Raw genomic sequence first — 26,154 nt, forward strand, 5'->3', positions numbered from 1 at the left:
TGACAGCGTATTCGAGTCTAATGGCCACGTCTAATGAGCTGCGCGTCGTGAATGGTTCGGGAAAGGTTTCGACGTTCAAGCTGACGGACTCTAGTCTGCTCATAAGCCGTGGTGTGCATCTCCGCTTTCCCCCTCGTCGCAGCACTGAAAGTGAGGACAGACCCGAAGAAGACGGTGGATGTCCCCTTGAAGCAGGTGCTATGGGCCGAGCACGCGCAGGATACGCTCCATGTCCACTTTCTTGCTCGGAAGAGTAAGAAGGGCTCTCTGAGCCTCGTCAAAGCCAGTGGACGTATATTCCCGGCAGACAAGTCCGCAGTAGACGCATGGATCGACGCCCTGACGGCCAAGGCTTATGAAGGTATGTCAGTGTATCTACCCCGTGCGGTGACGCGTTTCGCCAACATTAGCGCCACTTCGTGAGGTGTGAAGCAGCGCAGACGTCTGAAGGTCTTGGTTAATCCGCACGGTGGCCAGGTGAGCAAATGGGGATGTCACTCGGTAGTATGGTCACTAACCAGTCGCAGGGGAAATCAGTAGCCATATTCCGCAAGAAGGTCGAGCCAATTCTTAAGGCCGCGCACTGCACGCTGGATGTTACCTGTACGTTCTTCCCGCCTTCCAGTCCTTGCTGCAGCTCACGCGGCATTCTTTACTCAGACACAACGCATTCGAAGCATGCGCAAGCCCTCGCCAAAGACCTGTCGCTCGATTTTGACGCGGTTGTCACCGTGTCGGGTGACGGTCTTATTCATGAAGTGATAAATGGATTTGCAGAGCACGCCCAGCCGCTGAAAGCTCTGAATATACCCATCGCGCCTATACCCACCGGCTCGGGCAACGGCCTATCTTGCAATCTCCTAGGAGTCAAGGTATATGCGTCAATATCCCCTGACAAGACATATCTCTGATCACCACGAATTCGTAGGACGCCTTCGACGTGTGCGCCGCTGCGTTGAACGCCATCAAAGGTCGGCCCATGAAGACCGACCTCTTCTCCTTTACGCAGGGCAACACCCGCCGCTTGTCCTTCTTCTCGCAGGCGGTGGGGCTAATGGCCGACCTTGATCTCGGCACCGAGCACCTTCGCTGGATGGGCGACACGCGCTTCGTCGTAGGCTTCCTGCGCGGCAGTAAGTCCAACTTGGGCACGGTCCAGGATGCGTGGCCGCGAAAAGTGCTTACATCCCCCTAGTCGCGAAGTTAAGCCCGTGCGCCGCCACACTATCCGTAAAGGTCGCCGAGAGCGACAAGGACAAGATGCTCGAATCGTACCGGAAAGTTAGGGACGCCGCGCCGCCTCCTCCGGAGGCAGAAAGCGAGAGTGAAGGGGCGTTGCCGCCGTTGCAGCACACCTCGCCAGGGAAAGGCGACGACGGCTGGGTCACTTTCGATAAACCGCTGCTCTATGTGTATGCGGGACAAGGCCCTTACGTCGGACGGTCAGTCGATATCCATGTGGGCGTCAGCCACATATCAGGCTGACGACCAGTCTTCCGCGTCAGCGATCTAATGCAATTCCCACTTTCCTTGCCTGACGACGGTCTCATCGACGTAGTCGCCCAAGAGCTGGTACGCCGCATCCACCCTGCTTCTCTATGTATGATCCATCTTGATGCACCTAGACATCGAGGGGGGATATGCTCAAAGCCTTGGACGGCGCAGAGAAAGGCGGGCCATTCTGGCTTCCTACCGTGCGTGTCCGCATCATATTGTCGCGGTGCCTAGGTATTGACGCGTCGGTGTCTGTCTCAGCAACACTACTTCAAGGCGCACGCCTACAGGTTGACTCCTCGCTCAAAGAAAGGCTGTCTATCCATCGACGGCGAGGCCTACCCGTTCGAAGAATACACCGTCGAAGTCCACCCCAAGCTCGGCACACTCCTGAGCATGTACGGTCGCTACGTTGATGACTTCAAAATGCAGAAACCTCAGTAATACGAAGGAGTACAAAGATTGTTCGATTTTATTCCAGTCCAGGTATCTACGCGAGCAGGAGGTATGACGGTAATGGGTGGATACTAGCTAGCCCCAAAAAGAGTATGCCATTATTATAATGCAATGCTATACCAGTGTACGTAGCGAGCGTGTAATATTATCGAGACAAATACAGCGTCCGTTCTAAACAAAGTCCGCAAGAGCCCCGTGATGCAACATGGTAGAAAATGCAACAACGTGCAGATAATCCCGGTCCGTTAATTCTAGTCTAGATTGTCATGTCATGGTGGAAAACGCGATCATGGTCGGGCCAATTGCTCCTTCCGGTAGAACCAGAAGTAGCCTATGACGATGATGAGCTGGCATACCAATGCCACCCAGAACGTGGGCGATGCCATGGGGCTCCCTGATAGAAGCGAGGGAAATCAGCACAGAACCTGCAGTCAACAGTTCAGGTACCTACCCTTTAGACCTTGCTCGAAGTCCCATGTGGCAGCGTCAGGGAAGACGCTTTCCGGTCCGATCTTGTTAGGAGCAGTAGCCCGAGCGACCATGACACATATAGACCCTATTATCTGCGAGAATGCAAGCGTGGCACAAACGTGGAGACGCGACAAGGTCTGATGGCAAGGCCGTCAGCGATACTCCAGAAGTTGGAAGGGCGATGTCCACGAACCTGCAGTAGAATCATACCCAGTCCCACGCCTTGGATAGCGTCAAGAACGCCCAGCCATAACCACAGAGAAACACCCAGATATGGACCCGCGTGGCCTGCCCAAGGAATATATAAGGCTAGGGAAGATGTTCCCCAAAGCATCTACACGAGATAGATATTGAGCACCAGATTGACGTACTTAATGACGGGACTTACCTGACACCATCGAGGCGCACCCAATCCCACAGCAAACACAGGTAACAACCACGTATGGATCTTACTGAACTGCGTCAGGATGTACATCAAGATTGCCCACACAACGACAAAGAAAGCAACGACTAAGAGGGCGATTTGCCACTTCGGTATATTGCCGCTCCATAGGAAGCCCCAATTGCGGCCGTAGGGACCACTGAGCCAATAGTCGCGTAAGATTTCCGAGGCCAAAAACCTGAGTAGCAATTAGGACAGGATGTCGAAAACAACGCAAAAGGAGATTCATACCATAGCACGAGCTTCCGGCGGAAAAGTGTCTTTAGGAAGTTGGGTACCTTCGGTGGTGTCTGACGATAGTACTCTGCGGCAAGCTCAAAACCCATCGAACAACCATATCGCAAACGGAGACTTACCGGGTAGACCGTACAACATAAGGTACGTGAAAAGAAGGCTCAAGGCAGCCAAGGGCCAGACAATGAGGACTATCCACCATGGTGGTATACTATCCGTCTGGGCACCCTCGAGGGAGTTACCCCAGTACCATAACGCGGCGACCCAGATTTGTTGCGACCCTTGTACGATGCAAGCTCTCATCGTCCAAACTTCAGTGGCAGCACCCTTTAAAGTATATCGTTAATAACAGAGATCTGCATTTTATCACGGTACTCACAGCTTCTTCACCGAAATTGAGACCAAAGAAGCAGAACGCCGCTGCAGACGCAACAGCGTAACACCATGTAGCGGCGCTTGACAAAGCTTTGTGCGTGGGATGTAGGGCAGAAGTCACGGACGGCAGACCGATGAGGAAGAAAGCGAGTCCAAAGAAGATCCAGGGAGCAGCCAACACATAGACCGATGGCTTCAACCGGAAGAGAGCATACCACACGAAGGACGCGGCTAAGAACACGGCGCCCAACACATAAAGCTGCAAGTTGTCTTGCCAATTTTGACCGGATAGCAAGGTAATCTGGAAGCTGGTGGCGCTCAGCATCTGTCCCGCAGCGATGATGATGGTATACAAAGGCCATCCGCCGATTTCTCTCTGCATTGCGATCTGCAGTCCCGTCATCGTCACAACTTCGGGGAGTTCACTTGTAAGAGGACCATTGTAGTCAGTGAACCCGCTTGCGGAGCTCAGCCCATTCGGGGAGGAGGGGCGTGAACTGCCAGTGTCGTATATTGAAGGTGTGCCCCAGACGGACTCTCTCTTCGACGATCGGATACTGGCGGCCGTGGACAACTTATCCTTCCGGACCTTATCGAAGAATGCCTCCTCGCTCTTCATTAGGAACTTCTCGATGGATAACTCGTGCTGAGAGTTCTCTGGGTTCAGGTTTCGTAGTTTCTCCACAAATTCGTGGGCCACTCCACCATCAGCATCCGTGAACGAGGCGATGGCCTTGTTTAGTGGTGAATTCTGCTTCTCGTCGACAATGGACGCGATAGACTCGACAGATGACACTCTTGAGTGGGCACCGAAAGGCCGCGTCGGAGGAGCAGTATCCAAGAATGGGTCAGGAACATGTCGCTGGTCCTTAGCTATTGTCCGGTTGGCTTTGTCAAGGAATTTCGAATATTCTACCTGAGGAGTGTCACCACTACCGCCCGGCTGGGAGAAGTAGTCACCTTCATTGTCAGACACATCCGTACTGAATGACCCTCTACGACTATCGGGCATGAGACGAGGAGGTGCAGCCAGATGGTGCTCGGCTCCGGGCGTGAACGGATCCTGACTCCATTGACCTGGCGAGCCTGGCGTGCTCGCAGCGCTCATCCTGAAGCTTCCGCTTCTAGCATCCCACTCTGGTTGGGATGGGTAAGGTTGATACTCAGGATTCCAATCCTCAGCCTCGCCTATAGGCTGGTGGCGACCGCTATCTCCGTCCGACGGACGCCATGCGTTAGGACCTGCGTGGTTGCGACTGATCGTGATGCTGCGCCGGTGGAAGTCCTCCATACGCTGTCTCCATTCCACGACAGGGAAACGCTGTACTGCGGAACGGGCGCGGAGAATGGCACGTTCTTCCTCTGTGGACTTGAGGGCCATCTTGATTGTCTTCTTCAGCTGAGACTGCATATGTTGCGTTGACGTTGATTCGACAGGGAACCACCAACCAGGCATCAGTCCCAGCCCACCAAGGCGACTACCGACTCCAAGAGCACCTTTCCGACCGAACTCGACTGCTACTAGACCAAAGGGCTCATCACGAGAGGGAATCAGAGCGAAATCAGCTCCACTGAACAAGAATGGAGGAAGAGCAGTGAATTCCGGCTTCGAAAATACGCGATCAGGGTAAAGTTCCATGAGACGGTTGAGTTTCTCTGCGGCAAACCGTCCGTACAAGTCGATGACAGGTCCGACACAGATGAGTTGAATCTGCGGTCGCTTCTCCAGCAGGGACGGCATAACATCTGCGATAATGTCTACACCCTTTTGCTTTGACCAGCGACCGACAAACACAAAGAGAGCGGCATTGGGATCCTGCTTGATGCCAGCCCATTCTTGAGCCTGACGCTTGTGCTCCGGACGCTGCGCTTCCGCTTCTTGGTCAATCTGAATATCACGTAATGAAGTCGGATTTTCATCTAAAGCAGCGATATCAGTGGGGTCAGGATTAGGAAGGGAATCCACGTGTTTGAGAGTCCACAAGGCGGGATAACGGGCCCAACTACGTTTCCCGTATTTATCCGACACACCAGCAACACCAACACTCTTCTGGTGCACGCTGATGAATGATGCCGCAGCGTGCAGTAAGTTGAAAGTGTTGCCGAACTGAACATATTTGGTGCAGTGCTCCTTGCTGATATTGAAAGCCGAACAAACTTCCTTCATCTCCTCCTTGGTCCGCAGAGGCCAGAGACCTTGGAATTCGGCATTGTGGAGGGACAAGCAGACAGGCAGTACTTTCGGCAGGAGATAGATAGGTGCGAGTGCTCCGTGGTAGTCATTGATGTGGTAAATATCAATGTCTGGGTACCGTCGCACGGTCGCAGCTATGGCTTGATTCCAAGTGGAGTAAAAGATGGCTGAGCTGAGATCGTCCATGCGAGCAGGGTAAGGGTCCGCTTTTGTCTGGGCTCGGAAGACGGGGCTGTCGAGCAGCACGTAAGTTATGTTATCGAGGCAGTGGGTTTCGACCTCGATAAGGTACGGCTCTCCGAAGATGATAACCTCGATGGGCTCGGCAGGATCTCCAGGGGGATACTCGATATCCTTCACCTTCGGTACAACCCAAATAAGGTCGACGTCCGTCATTGCTTTGCCCATGAGAGACGACATGACACCCAAACCACCGATCTTGACTTTCAGCTTCCAATCGATGATCTCGTACTCCAGAGTCGCAATCAAAACCTTGCGCCGTTTGTTCTTATCCTCAGGCCACCCAATAATCTGTTCCGGATGCTTGTGGCCGAACATTTTCTCCGACATGGGCGTCGCTGCTTCCTTCAGGTCCGAAGCCGATTTGTTGCCAAGAGAGCCGATGATAGGGAAATAGTTGCTGTGATCCTTGTTAGGTTTGACACCCCACTTGTTGTACCTGATCCCATAGAAGGACCACATGAATACGGCAACGGCCAGGGAAGCGGTGAAGAGAGGAATCGATAACAGCAGAGCATACATGATCGCGCCTACCGCGGAGTGCCCCCGCGGCTCCAGAGTCCATGTAAGAGTCGAGTCGTCGACAACAAGATTCCATGCCAGATGCGGGTGAGGAGGGGCCGACAAGTTAAGATAATTGGGGGCTGCGGTATTCGGAGGCAGGCGATCCAGAACTCCATCGCCGTCCACGTCGCCGTAGTAGTAGTTGTCATACCCAAAGATATTGAGCTGCAAGTACGTAGGCCACGTGGCCATGATCTCCAGTTCCCATTTTCCGTCGTCGCTGTGCGTCATGACGGCCTCGATACCTTTATCGTAGCCCCAGCTGTTGAAAGGGCCGCGGGCAAGGAATTGAGGATAACGACGCGGTTTGGGGTAGTTGAGATCCGCATGAACCACCTGAGCGGAAGACGTAACGGCGTTGCTCCAGTCTGATCGAATGACATGTCAATGCTTGGAATGTTTCTGACGACCTTTGAACTGTACTCACACTGCACCATGATGTGTTGGCCCTGCCACCAGTTCTCGTCGTTGTCAAATAAGTCCTTGTCAATCAGCGTTACATCCTCCCAGTTTTGCCACTTCGTCCAATTCTGCCCGAAGTTCCAGGAGTACCGGAACATATCTGCACCATACGCCTTGTGTGAGAAGTTATACTTCCCATCCACAAAGGAGAACGAGGAACTGTCGTAGTCCGATTCTGGGAAGACCATGACATTCTTGGATGAGCCCTTGCGAAGCAAGAGGTGGTCAATGGCCTGAAACGATCAATTAGTACACATCAAGATGTATTAGAAGACGGGACGTACGTTGGTCGATGCCGTTCCATCCTTTGTGGATGGATTGTTGAGAGTGATCGTCAAGATACCGTCAGGAACGTTGGTCAACGTCGTAGACCAATACCAGGCAGAAGTGTCAGCACCGGGGATCTTGGATATTTCGCGGTCCTGAATATCGTCGCACTTCACATTATTTTTATCGAAGGTCGGATTTCCTCCCTTCCCTGACGAAGACATATTGAAAGATAGGGCTGCGGTGACGCTGTCACAATTCATCTCGACATTGAACTCGAACCGAATGTCGACTGTGGTAGCATTAGCATCACCTGCCTCTACCTGTTTGCGCGCGTCATGCCCAGGCACGAACTTCGTGAGCGCAGGCGGAGGCGCAACCCATTCTGTCGCAGGGACTAGAGCTTTGAAGCCGAAAGGATCCATCTGGACGGACTGCAGACAGCCATAGTATGGCGCCTTACTGTCGTTGTAGTACGAAGACAAGGAATCCTGGAGGGTGTACGTCTCATAAGGCGCAAACAAGTTCCTGACGGTCGTGCCACCCTGATAGGGAGAGGAGATCCACTTATCGCTTGTACAGTCGTATGACCAGGTTTTGGTGGTATTCTCGTTGGTATACAACATCCAGACTTGGTCGGTGTGCTGTCCAGTCAAGTTCTGCACATTCGGGATGCCAGAACGCGACACGGACCACAGGCCTTTCTCCGTCAACGTCCCGTTTGAGCCGGGGAGTCCGATAAAGTACGTCCAATTTCCACGCTGTACGAGGTTGAAACCGTCCTGCAGAGCGCTATAGACCGTGCGAAGGTACAGGAACTGCGAGAAGACGCGTCGGCTGTCCGCGGTGGGGTCGAAATGATCGAGTGAATTCCAATCGTCCTTACATCCCATGAGGGTTCTCTCGAGAGGGAAGTTGAAGAACTGGTCAGAACCCAGGGCGTAACATCCATGGCGCTGCCATGCTTTGTTACTCATCATGGCTTGACGACCGTAAAGGTAGTTGGACGCGGATGTGTCGTAAATGTACATGTTCTGTTCTTCGCCATAGTACAGGAGCGGTATACCCGGCATCACCATAGATGCCAAGAAGGTACCGAGAGCACTCTTCTGAGTCCCATTCTCGAGCCCAGGCCACCGGAATACGTCGAAGTTGCTCGTACCAAACATGTGCCGTGGATCAACGTAGCCGGTCTGAGAGTTGATGAAATCGTCGTTGACGAACATCTGGTTCCAGGCGGTGACGAAGTTCGTATCGACGTCGAAAGCGACCTGCAGATTGCCGTCCAGACCCAGGAAACGCTCCAGCGACCGGTAGAATGAGTAATGAAAAGCGACACCGTCCAGGCCATTGAGTGGAGCATCTCGGAGGAAGTATTGATTGTCTTCACTCTTCAGGTCCGCGGCCGCCAGGAATCCAGGAGGTAACATGGTAGGTGTCCGTCCACGACCTCTGCAGATGACAGTGAGCAGCGATGCGAGAAGTAACACAGTAATACTCACATGTACAAGGCTCCGAAAGTGTCGCCACCAGTAACCTCACCGGTGATGTAGAAATTGTTCTTCTTCAACTTGGCAGCACATGCGCGGGTACTACTGGCCCATTCAGCCAAAGCATCGACCGTCACTTGAGTAGATTTGTCGACACGGATAGCGTCGATGTCAAGGGCAGTTATTGCCAGGCAGGAGAAGACTTTCAGCTTCTCCATCACCTCCGGCCTCCACTCCCTCAAACGATCCTGCACGGAAGCGAACTTGGCCAACTGACGCTGCCAATCGGGATGCACACCGAAAGCCTCCATGTCACCATATTGATCAAATTCCGAGTTCAAGCATCCGTTCGCGGAGACATCGACTACAGTACCGTCATCTTGCCAGAAGGTGGGAAGTTTGCAGGACGTGTTCCGGGTGTTGTCAATGGCGAAATCCTTGTACTCAGAGAAGTTCCACGGGGTGTACAGCGGGTGCTTCCAAACAGCAGGGTGTTCGTTTAAGTCGAAAGGCGTCGAGGTGTTGAGATAGCTGCGAGCGATTGAGAACCAAATGGTGTGAGCGTGCGTATCCACTCACCCGTCAAAACCAACAAGATCACCCATAGTGCCAACCGTAAAATCTGCCATAATGTACATCCCACGCGCATGAATCTCGTCAATGGTAGTGACCCAATCATCGATGGTACCCCAATGAGGATCCAAAACCGTGAAGTCCAACGGGGAGTAACCTGTAAAGGGTGAGGATACAGAATACCTAGCAACCGAGCGATAGACCCACTGTCGGCTTGCCAAATCATGTTTAGGAACGGGGTACCTGAGATGAAGATACCCCGAATGCCCATTCCGTACAGATAGTCCAACTTCGATACCAGACCCTTCAGATCACCACCGAACCGTAATTGCGTCTCTCTCCAGTCAACCTCGAACATTGTCTCGAAGTAGTCATTATTAGCAGGATCGCCATCGGCGAATTTGTCCATTAGGATAGTGTAGAAGGGGATCTCCCGCCAATTGGTGGGGGACGGAGTATAGGTAGTATTAGTCCGCGAGGTGGTGTACTCGGTCGGGGACTGTGCATTTTTGTTGACATTGAGGTTGTAGTCAACGAGGTCATCCCGGTATGGCGAAGCGCTTGCTAATGTAGCAAACGAGAGAAGGAAAACAAGCGCGGTACTAAACCGCATTCTAGAGTAGCGTCGTCGTGCAAAGGAAGGTAGGGTTTGAGCCAGGTATTGCCAGCGTGCGGGAGTATCCGCCGCCGGGAAAGATGCAAATGAGAGGAGGATATGCGCCAGCCAGACCTTGAGGAAATACAAGAGAATCACGGAAGGAAGTGGGAGGGTCGCTGAGCAAGACGACGTGCAGAGGGGAGACGGCAAAGGGGGACTTGCCTCGCTTTATTCGTTCGACATTCCCGGCCTGCCTCCGTGGGAATTGTTTTCAAGGCACAAACCACTCCCACGACGGTCATCACTCTTTTTGGCCGCCCTGCCGCTCCCCGCACTTATGTTTCTTGGAAAAACATATTCATCTCGTTATCAGGCAGCAGCTCAGGGAAGACATCTGCTCTTCTACTGGCAAGTGCTACATTTCTGTGATGCAGAGAATTATGCTTGGTCTATCATTTCACTGGGATGTCAATGAGAGCAACCTATCCCGAGAACGGCGGATAAGCAAGCCGTCTGGAGACGAACGAATGCCGAACCCTCGCTGGCAACTCGGGCCCTTGGCACTATAAAGGCAACGTTCTGCCTGTTTCTGCTCCAAAGTTGAGCATATCGGATGGTAACTTGAGGTCATGTTGGGATCTAAGTACACCTGCCGCTCAAGAGGCAGCGCCTGCCACTGTCAAGTGCCGCGTTTGCATGATACATTGGTGCTTTGGTAATCAGTCTGCTCTCGGGATCGACGCCTGACCAAATGCTACGGTCGGCGCTCAAAGGACTGCGATCCTGAAAAGCGCGCTCTCACTTGGAATCGAAGGGCGTGCGTGCTTGGAGAGAGAAGGTCCAGGGCCAGAGAAGGCCCTCGCTTGAAGTCGCTTGTGACATCGCCTCACATACAGTCCCAAAACCCGGGTCAGCAATGCGACAAACTCCTCACAAAGTTGTCCCTTGATAAGGATGACTGGTATATCGTTGATAACTGGCGTTCGCCCTTCGATATCAGACGTAGCTGCCCATGGAGGGTTCTTGAGGCGTACATCAGTGATGAGAGATGCGACGCCCTTCGGCATCCTTGCTGACGTCTCCGAGGTTAGCTTGCAGGAGTAGTAGAGGAATCGTCGTTAGAAGAGTTGACCACAGCAAAGCCTTCGGGATTTAACATGAAATGTCTCTGGCGATAGCAGTCCCTCACCTTGTCAAGCATACCTTTCGACTGAGAGGAGCATCAGCCACCGCAGAGTGGCAGGGACCATATTTGGTCGAGAGGGCACCTGTTTGGCATGTTTTACCCACGCCTCATAACGCCCGGACGCGCTCGATGGCATAAGGGACTTGTTGTATACGTATTCACGCTGAGACCCAGGTTATTATTCGACGTCGACTCGGCCGTCCCTGGGCGTAATAATCTGGCAGACTTTTGGCTTTTGGGTTTTTTCACTACCTCGACTTTCGCTCACTTGTAAGATCCTTATTGTGCAAGCCGTCGGGACGGACCAGTTGTTTCCCCGTTTGATATCGCCAGGACCGGACGCCCATTCGCCAACTTTCTCCTTAAACCTGGGGGCAGGATATCCCTCATTTTCTTTGCTATACCCCATCAGACGACCTAACGATATCCCTGTTCTTGGTTATACCTCGCTTTCAGCCGGTGTGAAGCGCCATCGTCAGCGAGCTTCTGCTCCCAAACAGGTGCGCTTAGCCGCCATTGCTGGCCAAAGTTGAGCATGGCCACTCATTACAGTACCTTCAGTGCGATGATGACGGCCAATATAGGCCACATGAATTCCTTCGAAGGCTCCTCCCGGTCCGCCTCTTCTTCTCCGACATCCCCAACCGCGTCATATCACAGCTATGCAAACGGGTCTGCCATCAACAATGCGCGTTCAGTTCAGAATTCGTCTCGACCAGGGACGCCATCGTCATCTAGTAACGGTCCTTCGCTTGAACCCCCTCCAGGAACCCCATTCTCAGAATTCATCCGCCAATGGTCCGATGCGCACGTCGCACGTTGGTTGGCCGACATCAAATGTGAGCGCCATGCCTCCACATTCAGGGATAATGATATTCGGGGAGACGTTTTGCTGGAACTGGATCAATCGACTCTGAAGGAGATGGGTGTATCGAGCATAGGGGACCGCCTGAGAATTCTCAATGCAGTGAAGTCACTGAGACAGAAGTCCTCCTCGCGGTCCTCCTTGTTCGTCTCCCATCCTCAAGGCACTCAGCTATCTCGCAGCAACTCTCTCAATGGCATGGACGGCACCGGGCATTCCAGAAATGATTCTATATCTCCTACTTCTCGCTTGGCGACAAGGCGGCTCGAGGCCGGTCGGCCTGCCCCCCTGCAATTACCCGCAAATTCCGTCCGTAAGGATCTGCCTCAGATAATCCGTGACCCACAACCACCACCGGATTCAGCCAAGTCAACTGCACCACTCAGACCTCTTCCCCGCCCTGGTGACTCTGGTGCTGCGACCACCACGTCGGGCACCGGTAATGCCCCCCTTTCATCTTCGCGTCCAAACATGCCTCCCCTTCCTCCTGCGCCGCGTGGCCAACCCCCGTTGCCTCCACCACCCGGCCGTGCCAATCCTCGTAGCCTTCCTGGACGTAAGACCCCCACGCAGCAGAGTGATGTTCCCTCCTATGTGAATCAACCTCTCCCACCTGCACCGCAAAATCAGAGCTTGTTAACTCCTGCTACCGCGGCATCTCAGTCATCTGGATGGGGTGGCGGAGGCAGCTACGGCTTACCATCCGACCCACGGCCAGGCAATTTGGGTGGCAAGACCCCGACGAGGTCTACGTCTCCTTTACCGCCGCCTAATGCTTCTAGCCGTAGCCAGAGTCGCTCTCCTAACCCTGGTCATGGGAGGAACTCGTCTGTTACTGGTAGCGGGGGGAATGCATCTTCTTCACGGTCATCCGGAAGCGGTACTCATCCTTACGCGTCTTCCCAAGGTCAAGCACTTCCACTTCCGGCTTCGCAGCTTGCACATAATCTTTCACCCATCGCGGAGTCTTTCGTATCTCATGTCAGCTCGACGTCGTCAAGCACGCCGTCGCCACCTACTGCGCCCTTCACTGTCGGGCGGGGCCCTTTCAACCGGCCGCATACCCCGTCCCATACTGCTGCACCCTCATTAGATGATCTGAGGAGGAAACTGGTGAAGTTCAACATTGCGGACGGGAACTATGCTCGTACCGTAGATGTATCCGATTGCGCAGGGGGAGTGGAAGTCCTCGAGAAGGCCCTCAAGAAGTTCGGGAAGCTTGGCCCTAGGAAAGAGGGTGACAGTATTATGGATCACGTGGAGTCGGAGGATGGCGGCTTGGTCCTCGATGGGTGGGGTGTGTTCCTTGACTGGGGCCGCCAGGACGATGAGACAGGTCGGTGCACATATCATAGTTCCTCTGGACAATCTGACTGATGCTGCTTACAGCGAAACCCTTGTCGGAGGCTGCTCTGTTGTCGATATGCCATGCTGACCCCGATGACCCCGCCCGTCAGCGTGGACTCTCTGTGCGTCGGACGGGCAAAGGGAAGCGATCCAAACATTTAGCGAACATTTTGGGTGAGCAAGCGTCGCAAAGCAGCCCGACTAGCCCGCTCTTTGGAAGTATCAAGGTTTCCGTGGACGAGGAGAACGGTGACGGCAAGTCGTCCCCATCGAACGCCAAATCCCTGGCTGCGGAGCAGCAACGGGCTGTGAACTACAAACGCGCCAGCTCTGTCAGTGTTCTGAGCGGCCTCGGAGTGCCTGACCCGGAGAAGGTCCTGGATCCTCCACCTTCGCCATCGAGCGGTGGGAAGAAGCCATCAACCCCGAACGGGACCAACAAGAAGACGCCTTCGAAATTGCGAAACTTTTTTGGACAGCGACCTCCCAGCGAGCTCATTACGAGCCACTTGCCGGAGTACTTCCCTTTCACGGAGAAGAAGGTCCTGCAACGCACGGCGAGGAATAGTATGCTTCGTGCAAATGGATCCTGGAATGCATTGGGAAGACGGGACAGTGCTGCGTCATTGGCCGCTCAACCCAATTCTCGGTTCAGTGTCAGTACAATAGGCTCGCAACGACGGTCCATTTCTCCATCAAGGGCTTCCATCTCCTCTCCTCCACCTCCCGTACCAGAGAAGACATCCGAGTATCTAAGTGCATTGCAAACACCCAAGCAAGAAAATCCCCCTCGCTTGTCCCTCTCCACTGAGGATGGACAGTCTATCGATATCCCAGCGGAAGAACAAGATGTTGGCTCTAAGCGGGACTCGAAGCCACATCTGCTACCTCCGGTGACATTCCCTTCAGAGTCACTATCAGAGTCTATGGAAAGTCTGACTTCACCCGGCTTGCGCTCCGAGTCAATGTCGCGAACTATGTCAAGAGCCTCGAAGCGGATGAGCTACATTACGGAACTGCGGAGTAAGAGGGATGTATCTGACACAGCTAGCATGATGACCGTGGACGAGATCACAGCGGAAGTCGAGAATAGGAGGATAAGCAAATCTCTTGGGGCTGGAGGCTCCGATGATTGGACCCAAGTGGGCTCCGGTGATAGCGATGAAGAGTCTAGTGAAACTGAGGTCGGAGTTGAGATTGAGAAAGCCGAGGAAATGGAAAAAGATTCAGAAGAAGAGGACGAAGAGGAGTTAGAAGAAGAAGTGGAAGAAGAAGTAGACGTGGATGAGGCAGGGAAAGCAGTTACATCGAACGGAGGTAAGCTATTCGTGGTCCCGCAACAACCATTGTATCTGACACTCACGGTGAACGCAGTCAAGCGAATAAAATGGATCAAAGGCGCCCTCATCGGTGCTGGGTCGTTTGGCAAGGTGTACCTGGGGATGGACGCATCTAGTGGCACGCTCATGGCAGTCAAACAAGTGGAACTTCCCAAGAGTTCTGGCCCTAATGAGCAGCGAAAACGAAGCATGCTGGACGCATTGGACCGGGAGATTGAACTTCTTAAGACCCTGCAGCACGAAAACATTGTCCAATATCTCGGTGAGTCATGCCGCCCTGTTTTGTAGTCTCAGTTGTTGATGCCTCGCAGACTCATCGGCTGACGATGAACATTTGAACATCTTCCTGGAGTACGTTCCGGGTGGTTCAGTTGCTGCTTTGCTTCGCGAGTACGGATCGTTCGAGGAGATTTTGGTTAAGAAATTCGTCACCCAAATTCTTCAGGGTCTGAACTACCTGCACGAAAGAGACATCGTGCATAGGGATATTAAAGGAGCTAATATCCTCGTTGACAACAAAGGCGGCGTTAAGATATCCGATTTCGGTATTTCGAAGAAGGTTCAAGACAGTGCGTTGTTTTCACTGTTGCATCTCAAGATATGCTAATTTTGTATCTCAGACCTCTTCAATAATGGTCGTGGCCCACGGATATCTCTACAGGGGTCAGTCTTCTGGATGGCACCGGAGGTTGTCAAACAGTCGGCACATACTATCAAAGCCGATGTCTGGAGCCTTGGCTGTTTGATCGTCGAGATGCTAACCGGCGAGCATCCTTTCCCTCAACTCAATCAAATGCAAGCTATATTTAAGGTAAAGGACATGGCCTTACAAGCATTCCCTCTTCGCTTAGCATGCCTTCTCCTGTAGATTGGACAATCCGCGAAGCCTTCCATCCCACCAGACATCTCGGCAGAAGCGGAAGACTTCCTGCAACGCACGTTCGAGCTCAATCACGAGGCTCGGCCGACAGCTGGAATGCTGCTCGAGCATCCATGGATAGCACAAAAGTCGTCCAGCAAATCGGCTTCATGACCCTCTCTCTACTTCGTTTGTTCGGGCTTCCGTCGTTTCTTACGGACTGGACTGTCGCAACTTATTATCCTCGGTATGTATGTTTGTAGATGTCGTGTCCATACTTTACATTGTATCATAGAGTGCAACCACCTAGTCATAATTCAATCCTATGACTCCTGCAGATCTCTTTTGCGCTTTGTACCCGAGCTTGCTTTAGTACCTGGGCCCCAGTTTGCAGTCGGGTTCTGCTGATACCGTACCAATTTGACCTTGGCCGAGGGCGTAACCGAAAGAGGGTGGCGCTTGAAGTTGGCTTCAAAGCTGACGACTACTTTTCAGACTTCCATCACATGCATCGACAATGGACATCCCACCTCGGTTCCTTCGCAAGTAGTTGATGTGCAGGAGACTTTTCCGAGACGTTTTCCATCTTGACGGGATGTGTCTTTATCCAGGAACGGAAGACATCATGGACATCTCGACGACTGGCGGACGTCTTCAAGGAGCCTGCGCAGGCGTGTGATCTTGACACGCTATGGCCTGCATGGAGCAGCGCAGATCTATACGCATTTCATGTTAACAACGAGAAAAGAGGGGATTGAATTCCCATCACTCACGCAACATCGTCTAGTGAAGGACAGGTGCAATGGAAGAAGCTAGATATCTTCGCAGGAGTAAAATAGAACGGAAACGTTAATTCCTAATGACCCTCAGTGAGACTACGGGGAAAAGATAGCGGTAAGAATCATACCTCCTTCGCCACGGTTAGCATGCCCCTCATCCGAGTAGACGTGCCATAATGATCTGCATCGGCTTCTAAGTGTTCAAGCACCTTCCCGACAAATTCTGGATCATGTAGAGGGCCCGACCACATCGGACCCGCCACCTGGATGCATGGATTAGCTACTGTAAGTAGAAACATAAACATCCACTGACATGCAAAACTGAATTGCACTCTGTGCATCTCTCCGGTACCGTAGGACCTGCATGGGTCTTGAAAAGCAAGTTAACGTTGCCAGAGCGTTCGTGAACCTGCTCCACGGTCCTAGCTAGCGGCTGCTCGTAGAATGATTGGCACCCGGTACAGACATAGTATGTTGACGTTTTACTGATGTCGTGTGTTCATGTCACCATTTCACACCAGTAGCAGATGGACAGGTACTCACCTAGCGGCTTTCTTGACCTCGATCGGCTGGGATTTTATTTTGATGAATAAACGGACATAGAAGTCGATCGATAATGACAGCAAGGGCTGAATGAAGCGACCGTACCGCGCAGCAGACGTGGATACGGCGTGTAGCACAAGTCGTAGGGCCTAGACAGTCGAAGGAATTAAGCAAGGAGGAATCCATTGGGACGGAACTTACTGCTTCGTGGCAGTACTCCGATTTCACAGGTATTCCTCCGTAGTTGGAGAAACTGATCCAGAACGTCAACTCGAATAGGATGGCCGAAGGCAAGCACTCTACCATTTTTCGGGATAATTGGTGGTGGCTAAGACAGATAGATCTGTGCATGTGACACATAAGAGACCTGCGAGTATGAATCTCAGGTTGATGCACATATATAAGTAGAGCTTCTTCTCACCTCCATCTTTGACGCATTGTACAGCTGCATCGATGAAGGGTGCGGCCGTACCGTATGGATCTAGATCGACTACATCGACTCGACTCCGCTCGGGACGATGGTTGTACATGAGAGCACTGTCAACCTGCGGTTCAACTGTACGTTATTTGGCTTGAGACACGAATGGCCACGTACCAAGCGTCCCCTTCTTTGACTTTGACTTTTACCTTTCCCAAATCCTGCTTGCCGTGTGTCCCCTTGAGGACGGGTTCTGCAGAAGATCCAGAGGGATCCGGTGTCACATCATCTTTGGGTCCAAGGCCATTAATTTCAATATTCCTCTTCATGGCTTCCACGGCCAAAGGAGATAGATCATTAGCGATGACATATCTGCATAACTGAGATCAGAGACTATCCGTAAATCTTCATTACAGATGAAATAGGTCAGTCAGATGCTCACTTTACGAGGGGGATCTCTTTGGCGTATCGGATGGAGCGCAGACCGGTAGCGGAAAGTGCTTCGAGGATTTCGATGGTGTAGGGGCGGTACTAAGGAAACGTAAGCGTATTCCTTATACTGGGAATCACTTCGGACTGGTCATACCTCTTGGGCCTTCAACTCAGGGGAGTCCGCAGAAGACGGACCTTGACCGGGTCCTGCATCTTCTACTGCATCTTGTTCGTGGGCCTCCGATCCATGGGTGCCGCCAGCCGAGTTAGAGACTGCTATCGACTCTTTCCTCCAGTCTCAGCACATGATGGATCGTGACTGCTCACTTTTTGCCTTCTTGTTTTTCGAACCGGACTCAGCCTTCTTAGCCTTGTACTCCTGCTTTCTCTTCCACCTAGCTTCCTTCTCTCGATTAACTTCTTCGCTATACACTCGGATACAGGCTACGCTCATATCACGATTGAACTCTTGCACAGGATTCAGGAACGCTTCATTTGAGGACGGCAGAAGAATATGGGCAGCATTTTCTGTGTGCAGAGTGAAACCCTCAGGAACCACGATGGATGATTGTGAGCTCATTTCTCGACGGAAAACGTAGATCGCTTCGTGAGACGAGCGCGGAAAACTGGGGCTCAAGCAAGAGCTTAGAACGCTTGGAGAGACTAGCTTGGTCAATACCTGCACCCAAGCCCTGTAGTAAGACACCGACGACATAGATGTGGACGCCACAACAACCTCTTTTAGCAACGACTTCTAATTCTGTCCGATCGTCTCAGTCACTGAGCCACAAGCTACCCTGCTCGACGACCGCTTCTAAGTACATTACGACTATGTATTATGATGCATGCAACAGACTCTACAAGGACCCGTAATTTACAACTACGTTGCCGTACCAAGTCCGGTTTGTTTACATTGACTATTAACAAGTCCGTTCGTGGATAGGTACAGTCCGAGGCTAATACTCAAATTCCTCCGAAACGAGCGAGATGGATCCGCGCATATCTCCACGACGTATTCGCGCAGGATTTATCTGGGAAGCAATCGCTTTCCGCACGACAGCATTCAGCGATATAGGACCACAACCTGGAACACAACTCCGTCAGCAAATAATTAGACATTCACTTTCATGGTGGACTTACATCCTACTATCACGGAACCCTTGGATGCTTCCACTTCGTCCGCGAGTATTCGTTCTAACTTCGGTCTCCCAGGCCAGGCGTGCTCCGAAACGAATCCAATATCTCGTATCTCCTGCGCATCCACCTCCAGCTTCACTGTCTCTCCATGCGATCCAGTGCCTACGGTGGGCATCATGGCGTAGATGCTGCCGTGCGTTGTCTGTGCGTCCCAATCAGCCGACCTCCCGCGGGCTCCGCCCTTTCCGTCCTGGAATCTGACCCCAGACGCAGGGCTAGACGAGCGACTGGGAGGGAACGGGCCAGGCGAGACCGGACTATGAACGTTATCGAGCACAGTGGCCGAAGACGACGCCGCACTCGGTCCATTGCCCATGTCAGCATATCCCAACGAATAATGCGAAGACGCGGCGCTCGCACGCTTATTGCTGACAGGAGAAGCCGGAGAGAGAATCGGCGACAGGAGCCTGTCCGTCGAAGACGCAGAGGCCCTATTGTCCCGATGCCGCGATCTCCTCTCCTCGGTCGCCTTGTCTTCCAATTGCAGCTTCGCGAGTTTCGCATTATTCATCTTGCGAGACTGCCTCCGCCGCACCTTGCCCTCTTTCTTCACGCGTTTGCTGAATTGCGCCTCACCAGGCAAGACAGTGTCGTCATCTCCGTCGAAGTTCGTGAGGTCAACCACGTTGATGTCGCCGAATTCCCCCGCAGAGAACGTCTCCTCATCTACATACTCTCCGGTGTAGTAGCTGAGATCAACATACTCGTTCACCGACGCGGCGTCGTCCTGGCTTTCCACAGACGATGTGGATGACGTTGACCCTGAACGAGCACGTCCCTGTTTGGCGTATTGAGGAGTAGGAGGAGCTAAGAACTCGGTGGATGCTCCCTTTGGCTGCTGGGATGGAGCAGACAGCTGTGGCGGAGGACGAAGGTCCGGCGCCGATTTGGCATTGGTCACGAATATATCCACTCGCAGACCAGGCTCTGGAATCATGGCCATGCACCTCCGGATAACTGAAGCGCACCATTGGATATGAGCTAAGGGAAAAGTGAGCATCCCGACAGGACATCATAAATATTCTAACTCACAGAATTCCCGCACTAGCCACACAAACCGGATCCGCCGTAGGCGGAAACCCTTCCTACCCCACCCACCAGGTCGTCCGCCGAGGAACTTCCCATCTCTCCCAGCCATACAAAGGCACAGATACTCTAGCACGGACATACCGAAGCTCACACCAGACCCGCCAGCAACAATCACAGCTGTGGAATTCTCGCCCCACCTGGCTCTGATAGCACTTCCGAAGGGCCCGTCCACGAAAACCTTCAACAACACACCTCTGCTGGGCACCTGCCATTGTGCGCCCTTCTCCCCGTTCCCTACTGGCGGGTGTTCTGAAGGGTGGTATTTCTGGCCTTTAGCTGACATCGTGACTATCTCGTCCCACAAATCCCTCGTCCACCCGTTCTTCGCGCGGATAAGGAGAACAATTTCTCTCCCTTCGTCTCCTGGAGCTTCTTCGTCGCATATGCTCGCACATGTGAACGGGTGGGTACAAAATCTTGAGATGGCAGGGACCGTAATGAGGAAGTGCTGTCCCGGTGCCCACGAGAGATACCCAGGGGTAATAAATCGAAGCCGGACAGTCATACCCGCCAGCAACTCCGCGTGAGCATATCCTGGCGGCGGGACGTAAGAGTAAACAGTGGGAGGGGCGATGGACGCGAGGTCGACAGAGGAGTTGGACCGGAACGTGGATGGGGGGTATGCGGTATTTTCAGAGGGCGGATATGATAATTGGCTCTCTTCTCCAGGCAAGTGCGGCGGCTTGTACGCAGAAGGGGGAGGCTTCACCTTAGCAGAGGTGGGAGTAGGGGGCACAGGGCTGATGAGGGTCTGCTGAGATGCTGAGGCAGAGGGCATGATCGCAGGTGGTGGGAAGGGAGTGGGTACGAGCATCTCAGACTTCTCGGTCCTCTTACCAGAACCCTGATACAAGGCCATTTTCTCGTCGACAGCGGGAACACGGACTGAGCTACCGAAGAATCCGTTGGTCGACAGCCACCAGGTAGCCCTCCAAAGTCTTTCGCATCCCCAAAGCGCGAGGGCGACCCAGCACCAGATCCAGACAGGTGGATGGTGTAGTGCTGACATGACGATGGTGAGAGGCGCCAAGAGAATGTGTAGGAAATAAAAGGCCTCATAGTGAGTCCTACGCAGCGGCGCAATAGATAATAATATCAGTAGTGTCATGCAGCCAAAGGCCTGGATGATCTATGTAAGTATCAGGACAACGGATGTGTTGATCGGCACTCACGATCCAGGCGTAGATGAATTTCTCGTACTGCCAAGCGTAAGTATACGCAACTTTACCCGTGCCTGCACGTTGGTCCTTGGCAAGTTGGATACTCCAGAAGGCGACATGCAAGGCAGTGATGAACCATATTAATCGGCCGACCCAGCGGTGCAGCCAGGCGAGTTTGTCGAAGTGAAGTTGGATCATGAAAGGGATGGCGAATATGGCGAAAGGAGGGGCCTTGAGTGCGAATAGAATACATAGGGGGAATAGAGCAAATGCAATGAGACCTGCGCGTCCTCCGACGGTCCACCAGGCTTTGGGTATAGTGTATTGGGGTTGGTATTGGGTAAACATTGAGATATCATAGGTAGCGCGTTTCGAGATAGAGTTAATAGTACTGTTGTGGCCAAATTGCCATACCTTGCTTCCGGGAGCGATGTAGTCCGGTCCGACAAAGCAGAGGGCAAGGCTTCCTAGGATAATTGCTGCTAAACAGAGGATCTGTGCGTTCGAAGACATCGGCATGGGCTGCGCACGCATATCACCCTTCTTGCGGGCAGCGGCAATTTTGCCTTTCTTGCGCCATGTCCTCCGACGAATAGCCCACTTTGTCCAGTACGCACCGAGCGAGCCGCCCCTCGAGCCAGTCCAGTGCAAGACTGCAAAGAGCAGGAAGAAGAACACGACGACAATCCACAGCAGATAGGCGTAGCGTCGGCTGGGGACGCTAAGCATATGGATTGTGAGGTACGCGGTAATCCATTCGACATCGTCCGGATACGCTGGGGTGGTCGGATTGGGTGTCAGAGTGGAAGTCGGAGCAGACATGACGGATCAGCAGCCAGGCCAGTATACACGGGCACAGAGTCGGCTCGGTCCAAGACCGTGTTCGCTGTCTTCGGTGTTGGGAGGAGGGGGATGTCGTGGAAGGAGACAGGGATGTTCAGAAAACATAGAGGGAGGAGTTGTCCGAGGCTGGGCAGGGAAGGCCGCAGCCACCGGGCCCATTCTTGGATTGCGACGGCAGGCAATCGAGGACTGTCCAGATCTATTCTAGATCCATTTATCCACTCGCCCGGTTCCTGCCATGCAAACCACTCGCCAGCCTGCACCATTTCTTCAGCCTTGTATTCTGTTTTATTGCATTCTCTTTCCATCGTTCTCGCTCCTGCACGGGTTCATATGTCGCTTGCTCGGCTTGCTCTCGGCATTCACTGCTGGATAAGCAAAGCATACTAATTTTACCCCTGCCGTTCGAGTTATTCTCGGGACTCGCGACCAACAACGCTCCCTGTCAACTTTAAGGAAAGGATTTGCTTGCATCGTCTAATACCACCTGCCCCTCCGACGGAGGCCGTCTGTGGCTCCTGACAGAACGCCAAGTCGGCATCGCTATAGCCGTTGTTGCTCAGTAATGGTTAGGGATGATCGACCTGAAAGGCATTTTGCCACAACCACGCCGAGACTCAATAGTTCCACAAAATCCAAACTCAGGCTACATTACCGGTTATATAGACATTCACAAAGATACCAGTACAGTGAAGGAAACTTCCGATATCCATCTACTGGCCGCGGGCAGGATCAGGCAACAGTCTCTCCAGAACGAACCTATCCAACATAGCGCGACTCAATCAGCCTCCCATCCGATCCCAAGAATAAACACTACGCACCTCCTTGCCCGTCTTCTGAATCTTTGCCAGCAAATCATCATACGGGATCGTGCCCTTCACAATGACCTCCTGCTTCTCGAGGCTGATGTCATACGAGCTCACACCTGCGCGTAATCGAGCCTTAGCTTCACAACACGATTGGCACACAGAATGGACGCACCCTCGGCCTTCTTGAGGACACGGTCGACAGCGCCGGAGCAGCCCGAGCAGGTCATCTATGAATACATGGCACAATGCGCTATGATCAGGATCGTGCACTCCCATCCAAGCCGCGGCGAATCCTTACCTTGACGTCAAACTTGTAGGTGTGTTCGGACTGCGTCACCGTTCATTCCGGCGCGGTCAGTAAGAAGTCTCGCCACGGGGAAGGGTAACTCACCATAGCGGAATCTATGGTTAGAATGAGAGTGAGGACGTTTACTATCAGTGTACGAATGAGAAAGTAGGGGTTGCCAGACACGTACTATCGGTCAATGGGTAGTTGCAGATAAAAGGGCTAGTAGTAGTTACAGATCGCAACGGTAGCGGCAGGAGACCATCCTCTTATATGATCGATTGCGCGATTACTGCGTCCACGGCCTTACTAAGTTGACCCGCTGCTACGGACCTTCCCGGTGGGATGTTACAGTTGTAACAGTACTAGTCAGAGTACCAGGACTTGGTAACGAATCATGATATCGCAACTGATTATGGGAGCAGAAGCAACTGTCCCCCAGAGAGCGGAAAGTATCATAGCAGATCATAGCATCAGGACTTGTTGAGTCAAGTGCCCATACAGCTGACATGGGGCGTCTGACGTCCTGACCTTCGTCCAAGAAATCTATGCCCGATGCCACATTAGTAAGGATTACAGTGGTATCACACCGCATCCACTTGACTCTACGATACGCCGGGATGGCGACATTAACTATATGAATGGCTGTCCGCGTTTATGGTCTCCGCCGTCTTCCTTCCGACATTTCCAGCTCGTCCCCCTCCGTGGCGACCGCCTGCCATCCTGCACCAGAAGCCGGTCGGCCCCGAATACGTGCCCATAGAGACGAAAGTACCGCTATGGAGTGGATGTCAGTTAGTGGCAGAACGTCGGAAATTCGGTGCACGCACTGAATATTCGTGAATTCTGGACGTCCGGGCTATTTCGATGGGTGATATAGTACAAAGGTACACCGGCGGAAACGAAACCTAGAGAGAGATAGTCAGCATTAGTGGACAGCAGGTGATTAATTAGTCCTCACCCAGCACCGCAAGAGCTTCAAGCGGAGCCGCTATAACAGGCATACACAGGAGGAAGAGAGCAACCTAAACGACAGCCCGAGATTAGAGCACGGTTGTAACAAATACGTCGGTCACTCACAGCACAGAATGTTAATGGCGTAATTATCCATGTCTTATATGGTCTGGAAACAAATTTAAACTTCCACAAGTCAAGGTAAGCAGAACCAAATACCTTTCTAGCAAAGGTTCCTTCACTCTGAGAATCACCAGACCCAGAACCTGCGGAAAGGTCAGATAATTTCGAAATGTCAACAATGGTATCGCTTACAGTAAGGAAGTAGAACGCCCAGGATGCTACGACGGCAAAGTTGATCAGGGATCGGAATCCACCGCCGACGGCAATGAACAAGACTGTGATAGCAGCATGCAGACACATCGCGTTAACCGGCGTCTTGCGGGTAGTGTGTAACTTTCCAAACCAAGCGGGAAGATAATGCTCTCGCCCTGCTACTGCGATAAGGCGCGCGGACGTGAAAGCGGCTCCTAAAGCAGAATGTTAAACCGAATATACTGCGCATAGCCCTGGGTACCTACCGTTTAGGGCACCAAAACAGGAAAATGCAACCATAAACGCGAAAATGCTCCCTCCTATAGGGCCGAACAGGGCCCGCCCGAAATCGAGCGCGACGGTATTGCTCAGGCCCACTGTAACCTATGTGCAAGGATGTCTAGTCAGGAGACATATCAAATCGGCAGCCGAATAACTCACCTTGTCCAGCACTACGAAGTAGGCAACATTGCCGAGCAAGAATAAAAGCTGAGGTACGTGAGACAATCATTGGTCAAGCAAGCAAATGTGCAGACAAACCGTGACAATCGCCATGCTGGAATGTATGGCTCGAGGCAGGTTGCGCTCGGCATTCTTCATCTCTCCGCAAACGTAGTTCGCCTGGTCCCAACCGTCGAATGCCCAGAGGCCCGAGTATAAAGCCAGGGCGTATGAAGAAGGGCTTTGACTGGAACCTGTAAATAGCGGTTCCCGTAGCGAAGATGAAGCACGTCCACGAGCTAATTGGATAATGCCAAGGACGGTAACAGCCATCTACGACGTAGAAACGAGTCAAACCGGAGCCCTTCCTGTATCCCTCCCAATTTTACATACCAAAGCAGCTATCTGCGGGACGGGGTGATTCGTAAGAAAAGCTGACGACTTTGTTCCAACAGCACTCACTTTTACTGTCGTGAATGCCACAGCCGCCCTGGTACCCAGATTTCGTGTCATAACACAAAGGACGGATATGAACAGGACTGCAGCCACTGCAGTAAGTTTGATCGCCCATTGAGGAATCTCGTCGGGAGATACCTCAGCAGGCGTAGCATGCCAGAAGAGGCGATTAAGATATTCCGAGAAGATAAGCGCAATGACTGCACTCCCGCCTAGAAGAGAGATGAAGCGATATGCACTGGTGAGAGGAAGACCATATTCACAATACCAAAGAGATTCATACCGGGTCTGAGAGCGGATATGGATGTCCAAGCAAAGAGGTATGACACCAGAGGCCCGTAGGAGTACGCTAGATACGCTTGTGCTCCGCCATTAATGGGTATAGTTGAGCCCAGCTCTGCGAAACTACTCGCGCCCGTCCATGCTAATAAACCCGACGCAAGCCAGACCAGCAAGCTCGCCCCGACACTCTGGGTATTTGCGACCACCACACCAGGAGAGGAACTGACACCTCTCAGTTATTCGTGTGCACACAGGAGGCGCAATATGACCTCACAAGATTCCGGATCCTATCTTCTGAATGTTACTTGCATGTCGGAATGGTTATGACCAGTGAGCTTACCTGCATGCCCACACATAATGCAATCCCTTCCAGCGCAAGCTCCAGGTCAGCATTCCCTACAGGAGGGCAGTGGCAACAGATAGAACTCACCACTAATCAGCCCAATATTCTTCTCAGCGGGTTCTCCGCGCTCATCTGGCTCACTGAGGCTCGTGCTCAGAGGCAATAATTCGGATTCGAAATTGAATCCCGATATGGAGTAGGAACGTGCAACACGTCCTCTTGTCAGGAGTTCTGGCGGTTCAGGACCTTCGGATAATTCCAAGGCTCGTAAGGATTCGTCTGATTCATTAGAGGTGCGAGATGGCGGGGGAGATGGGAAGTAGCTTTGGGGTGCCGTGCCTCCTGAGGGT

The 26,154-nt window shown here is 52.6% G+C and overlaps 7 protein-coding genes across 7 annotated transcripts; 2 read left to right on the forward strand and 5 right to left on the reverse strand.

Annotated features, from left to right (window-relative positions):
- Positions 1-20: 20 nt before the first annotated feature.
- GLOTRDRAFT_137011 (uncharacterized protein) lies at positions 21-1,938 on the forward strand (the record flags this gene model as incomplete). Its single annotated transcript, XM_007865304.1, has 10 exons — positions 21-111; positions 161-361; positions 425-477; positions 528-603; positions 661-872; positions 929-1,133; positions 1,196-1,442; positions 1,506-1,572; positions 1,626-1,694; positions 1,756-1,938. The coding sequence occupies 10 exons, from the start codon at positions 21-23 to the stop codon at positions 1,936-1,938; spliced, it is 1,404 nt and encodes a 467-aa protein (XP_007863495.1).
- Positions 1,197-10,068, reverse strand: GLOTRDRAFT_57069 (modular protein with glycoside hydrolase family 13 and glycosyltransferase family 5 domains). The gene is made up of 15 exons (XM_007864851.1): positions 9,470-10,068; positions 9,269-9,419; positions 8,702-9,220; positions 7,217-8,651; positions 6,898-7,165; positions 3,477-6,838; positions 3,220-3,424; positions 3,095-3,167; positions 2,810-3,041; positions 2,615-2,755; positions 2,402-2,558; positions 1,756-2,344; positions 1,626-1,694; positions 1,506-1,572; positions 1,197-1,442 (listed from the first exon to the last, which is right to left on the reverse strand). Exons 1-12 carry the CDS (start codon positions 9,873-9,875, stop codon positions 2,238-2,240), a joined length of 7,056 nt encoding a protein of 2,351 aa, XP_007863042.1. The 5' UTR covers positions 9,876-10,068; the 3' UTR covers positions 1,197-1,442; positions 1,506-1,572; positions 1,626-1,694; positions 1,756-2,237.
- Positions 10,069-11,194: 1,126 nt separating this feature from the next.
- On the forward strand, positions 11,195-16,633 carry GLOTRDRAFT_72507 (Pkinase-domain-containing protein). Its single transcript, XM_007865305.1, has 11 exons — positions 11,195-11,546; positions 11,608-13,247; positions 13,301-14,575; positions 14,633-14,860; positions 14,910-15,167; positions 15,219-15,409; positions 15,467-15,934; positions 15,988-16,173; positions 16,231-16,313; positions 16,365-16,499; positions 16,550-16,633. Exons 2-7 carry the CDS (start codon positions 11,612-11,614, stop codon positions 15,629-15,631), a joined length of 3,753 nt encoding a protein of 1,250 aa, XP_007863496.1. The 5' UTR covers positions 11,195-11,546; positions 11,608-11,611; the 3' UTR covers positions 15,632-15,934; positions 15,988-16,173; positions 16,231-16,313; positions 16,365-16,499; positions 16,550-16,633.
- Positions 15,781-18,226, reverse strand: GLOTRDRAFT_72508 (N2,N2-dimethylguanosine tRNA methyltransferase; the record flags this gene model as incomplete). Its single annotated transcript, XM_007865306.1, has 13 exons — positions 17,957-18,226; positions 17,784-17,905; positions 17,640-17,728; positions 17,375-17,569; positions 17,201-17,316; positions 17,083-17,146; positions 16,981-17,032; positions 16,780-16,928; positions 16,550-16,721; positions 16,365-16,499; positions 16,231-16,313; positions 15,988-16,173; positions 15,781-15,934 (listed from the first exon to the last, which is right to left on the reverse strand). The coding sequence occupies exons 1-13, from the start codon at positions 18,207-18,209 to the stop codon at positions 15,781-15,783; spliced, it is 1,770 nt and encodes a 589-aa protein (XP_007863497.1). The 5' UTR covers positions 18,210-18,226.
- A 212-nt stretch (positions 18,227-18,438) lies between these two features.
- On the reverse strand, positions 18,439-21,951 carry GLOTRDRAFT_137015 (uncharacterized protein). Its single transcript, XM_007865307.1, has 4 exons — positions 21,088-21,951; positions 19,859-21,035; positions 18,770-19,807; positions 18,439-18,713 (listed from the first exon to the last, which is right to left on the reverse strand). The coding sequence occupies exons 1-4, from the start codon at positions 21,895-21,897 to the stop codon at positions 18,586-18,588; spliced, it is 3,153 nt and encodes a 1,050-aa protein (XP_007863498.1). The 5' UTR covers positions 21,898-21,951; the 3' UTR covers positions 18,439-18,585.
- A 540-nt stretch (positions 21,952-22,491) lies between these two features.
- GLOTRDRAFT_98891 (uncharacterized protein) lies at positions 22,492-23,326 on the reverse strand. Its single transcript, XM_007865630.1, has 6 exons — positions 23,204-23,326; positions 23,119-23,129; positions 23,026-23,055; positions 22,900-22,954; positions 22,740-22,843; positions 22,492-22,677 (listed from the first exon to the last, which is right to left on the reverse strand). The coding sequence occupies exons 2-6, from the start codon at positions 23,119-23,121 to the stop codon at positions 22,651-22,653; spliced, it is 219 nt and encodes a 72-aa protein (XP_007863821.1). The 5' UTR covers positions 23,122-23,129; positions 23,204-23,326; the 3' UTR covers positions 22,492-22,650.
- A 405-nt stretch (positions 23,327-23,731) lies between these two features.
- On the reverse strand, positions 23,732-26,052 carry GLOTRDRAFT_57082 (uncharacterized protein; the record flags this gene model as incomplete). The annotated part of the gene is made up of 14 exons (XM_007864852.1): positions 25,892-26,052; positions 25,802-25,827; positions 25,736-25,752; positions 25,463-25,683; positions 25,177-25,391; positions 24,823-25,056; positions 24,724-24,771; positions 24,549-24,666; positions 24,283-24,497; positions 24,187-24,233; positions 24,094-24,136; positions 23,975-24,038; positions 23,844-23,921; positions 23,732-23,790 (listed from the first exon to the last, which is right to left on the reverse strand). Coding segments are annotated over exons 2-14 (1,365 nt in total), but the record flags the coding sequence as incomplete, so codon positions are not given.
- Between the last annotated feature and the right edge of the window lie 102 nt (positions 26,053-26,154).

This window comes from Gloeophyllum trabeum, assembly GCF_000344685.1.
Source record: "Gloeophyllum trabeum ATCC 11539 unplaced genomic scaffold GLOTRscaffold_00003, whole genome shotgun sequence".
Lineage (NCBI taxonomy): Eukaryota > Fungi > Basidiomycota > Agaricomycetes > Gloeophyllales > Gloeophyllaceae > Gloeophyllum > Gloeophyllum trabeum.

What these genes read in the sequence shown, in the direction of transcription:
- GLOTRDRAFT_57069 (XM_007864851.1), bottom strand. Translation starts at nt 9,875, where the DNA reads ATGCGGTTTAGTACCGCGCTTGTTTTCCTTCTCTCGTTTGCTACATTA. An exon ending in ATGGAACGGCATCGACCAAC is followed by an intron (nt 7,166 to 7,216) that starts GTACGTCCCGTC and finishes TGATCGTTTCAG; the next exon opens with GCCATTGACCACCTCTTGCT. An exon ending in CGCCGGAAGCTCGTGCTATG is followed by an intron (nt 3,042 to 3,094) that starts GTATGAATCTCC and finishes ATTGCTACTCAG; the next exon opens with GTTTTTGGCCTCGGAAATCT.
- GLOTRDRAFT_72507 (XM_007865305.1), top strand. Translation starts at nt 11,612, where the DNA reads ATGATGACGGCCAATATAGGCCACATGAATTCCTTCGAAGGCTCCTCC. An exon ending in CCGCCAGGACGATGAGACAG is followed by an intron (nt 13,248 to 13,300) that starts GTCGGTGCACAT and finishes TGCTGCTTACAG; the next exon opens with CGAAACCCTTGTCGGAGGCT. An exon ending in AAACATTGTCCAATATCTCG is followed by an intron (nt 14,861 to 14,909) that starts GTGAGTCATGCC and finishes GATGCCTCGCAG; the next exon opens with ACTCATCGGCTGACGATGAA.
- GLOTRDRAFT_137015 (XM_007865307.1), bottom strand. Translation starts at nt 21,897, where the DNA reads ATGTCTGCTCCGACTTCCACTCTGACACCCAATCCGACCACCCCAGCG. An exon ending in AATTCATCTACGCCTGGATC is followed by an intron (nt 21,036 to 21,087) that starts GTGAGTGCCGAT and finishes TAGATCATCCAG; the next exon opens with GCCTTTGGCTGCATGACACT. An exon ending in GTGGCTAGTGCGGGAATTCT is followed by an intron (nt 19,808 to 19,858) that starts GTGAGTTAGAAT and finishes CTTTTCCCTTAG; the next exon opens with CTCATATCCAATGGTGCGCT.
- GLOTRDRAFT_98891 (XM_007865630.1), bottom strand. An exon ending in TGTCCTCAAGAAGGCCGAGG is followed by an intron (nt 22,844 to 22,899) that starts GTGCGTCCATTC and finishes GATTACGCGCAG; the next exon opens with GTGTGAGCTCGTATGACATC. An exon ending in TTCAGAAGACGGGCAAGGAG is followed by an intron (nt 22,678 to 22,739) that starts GTGCGTAGTGTT and finishes TATGTTGGATAG; the next exon opens with GTTCGTTCTGGAGAGACTGT.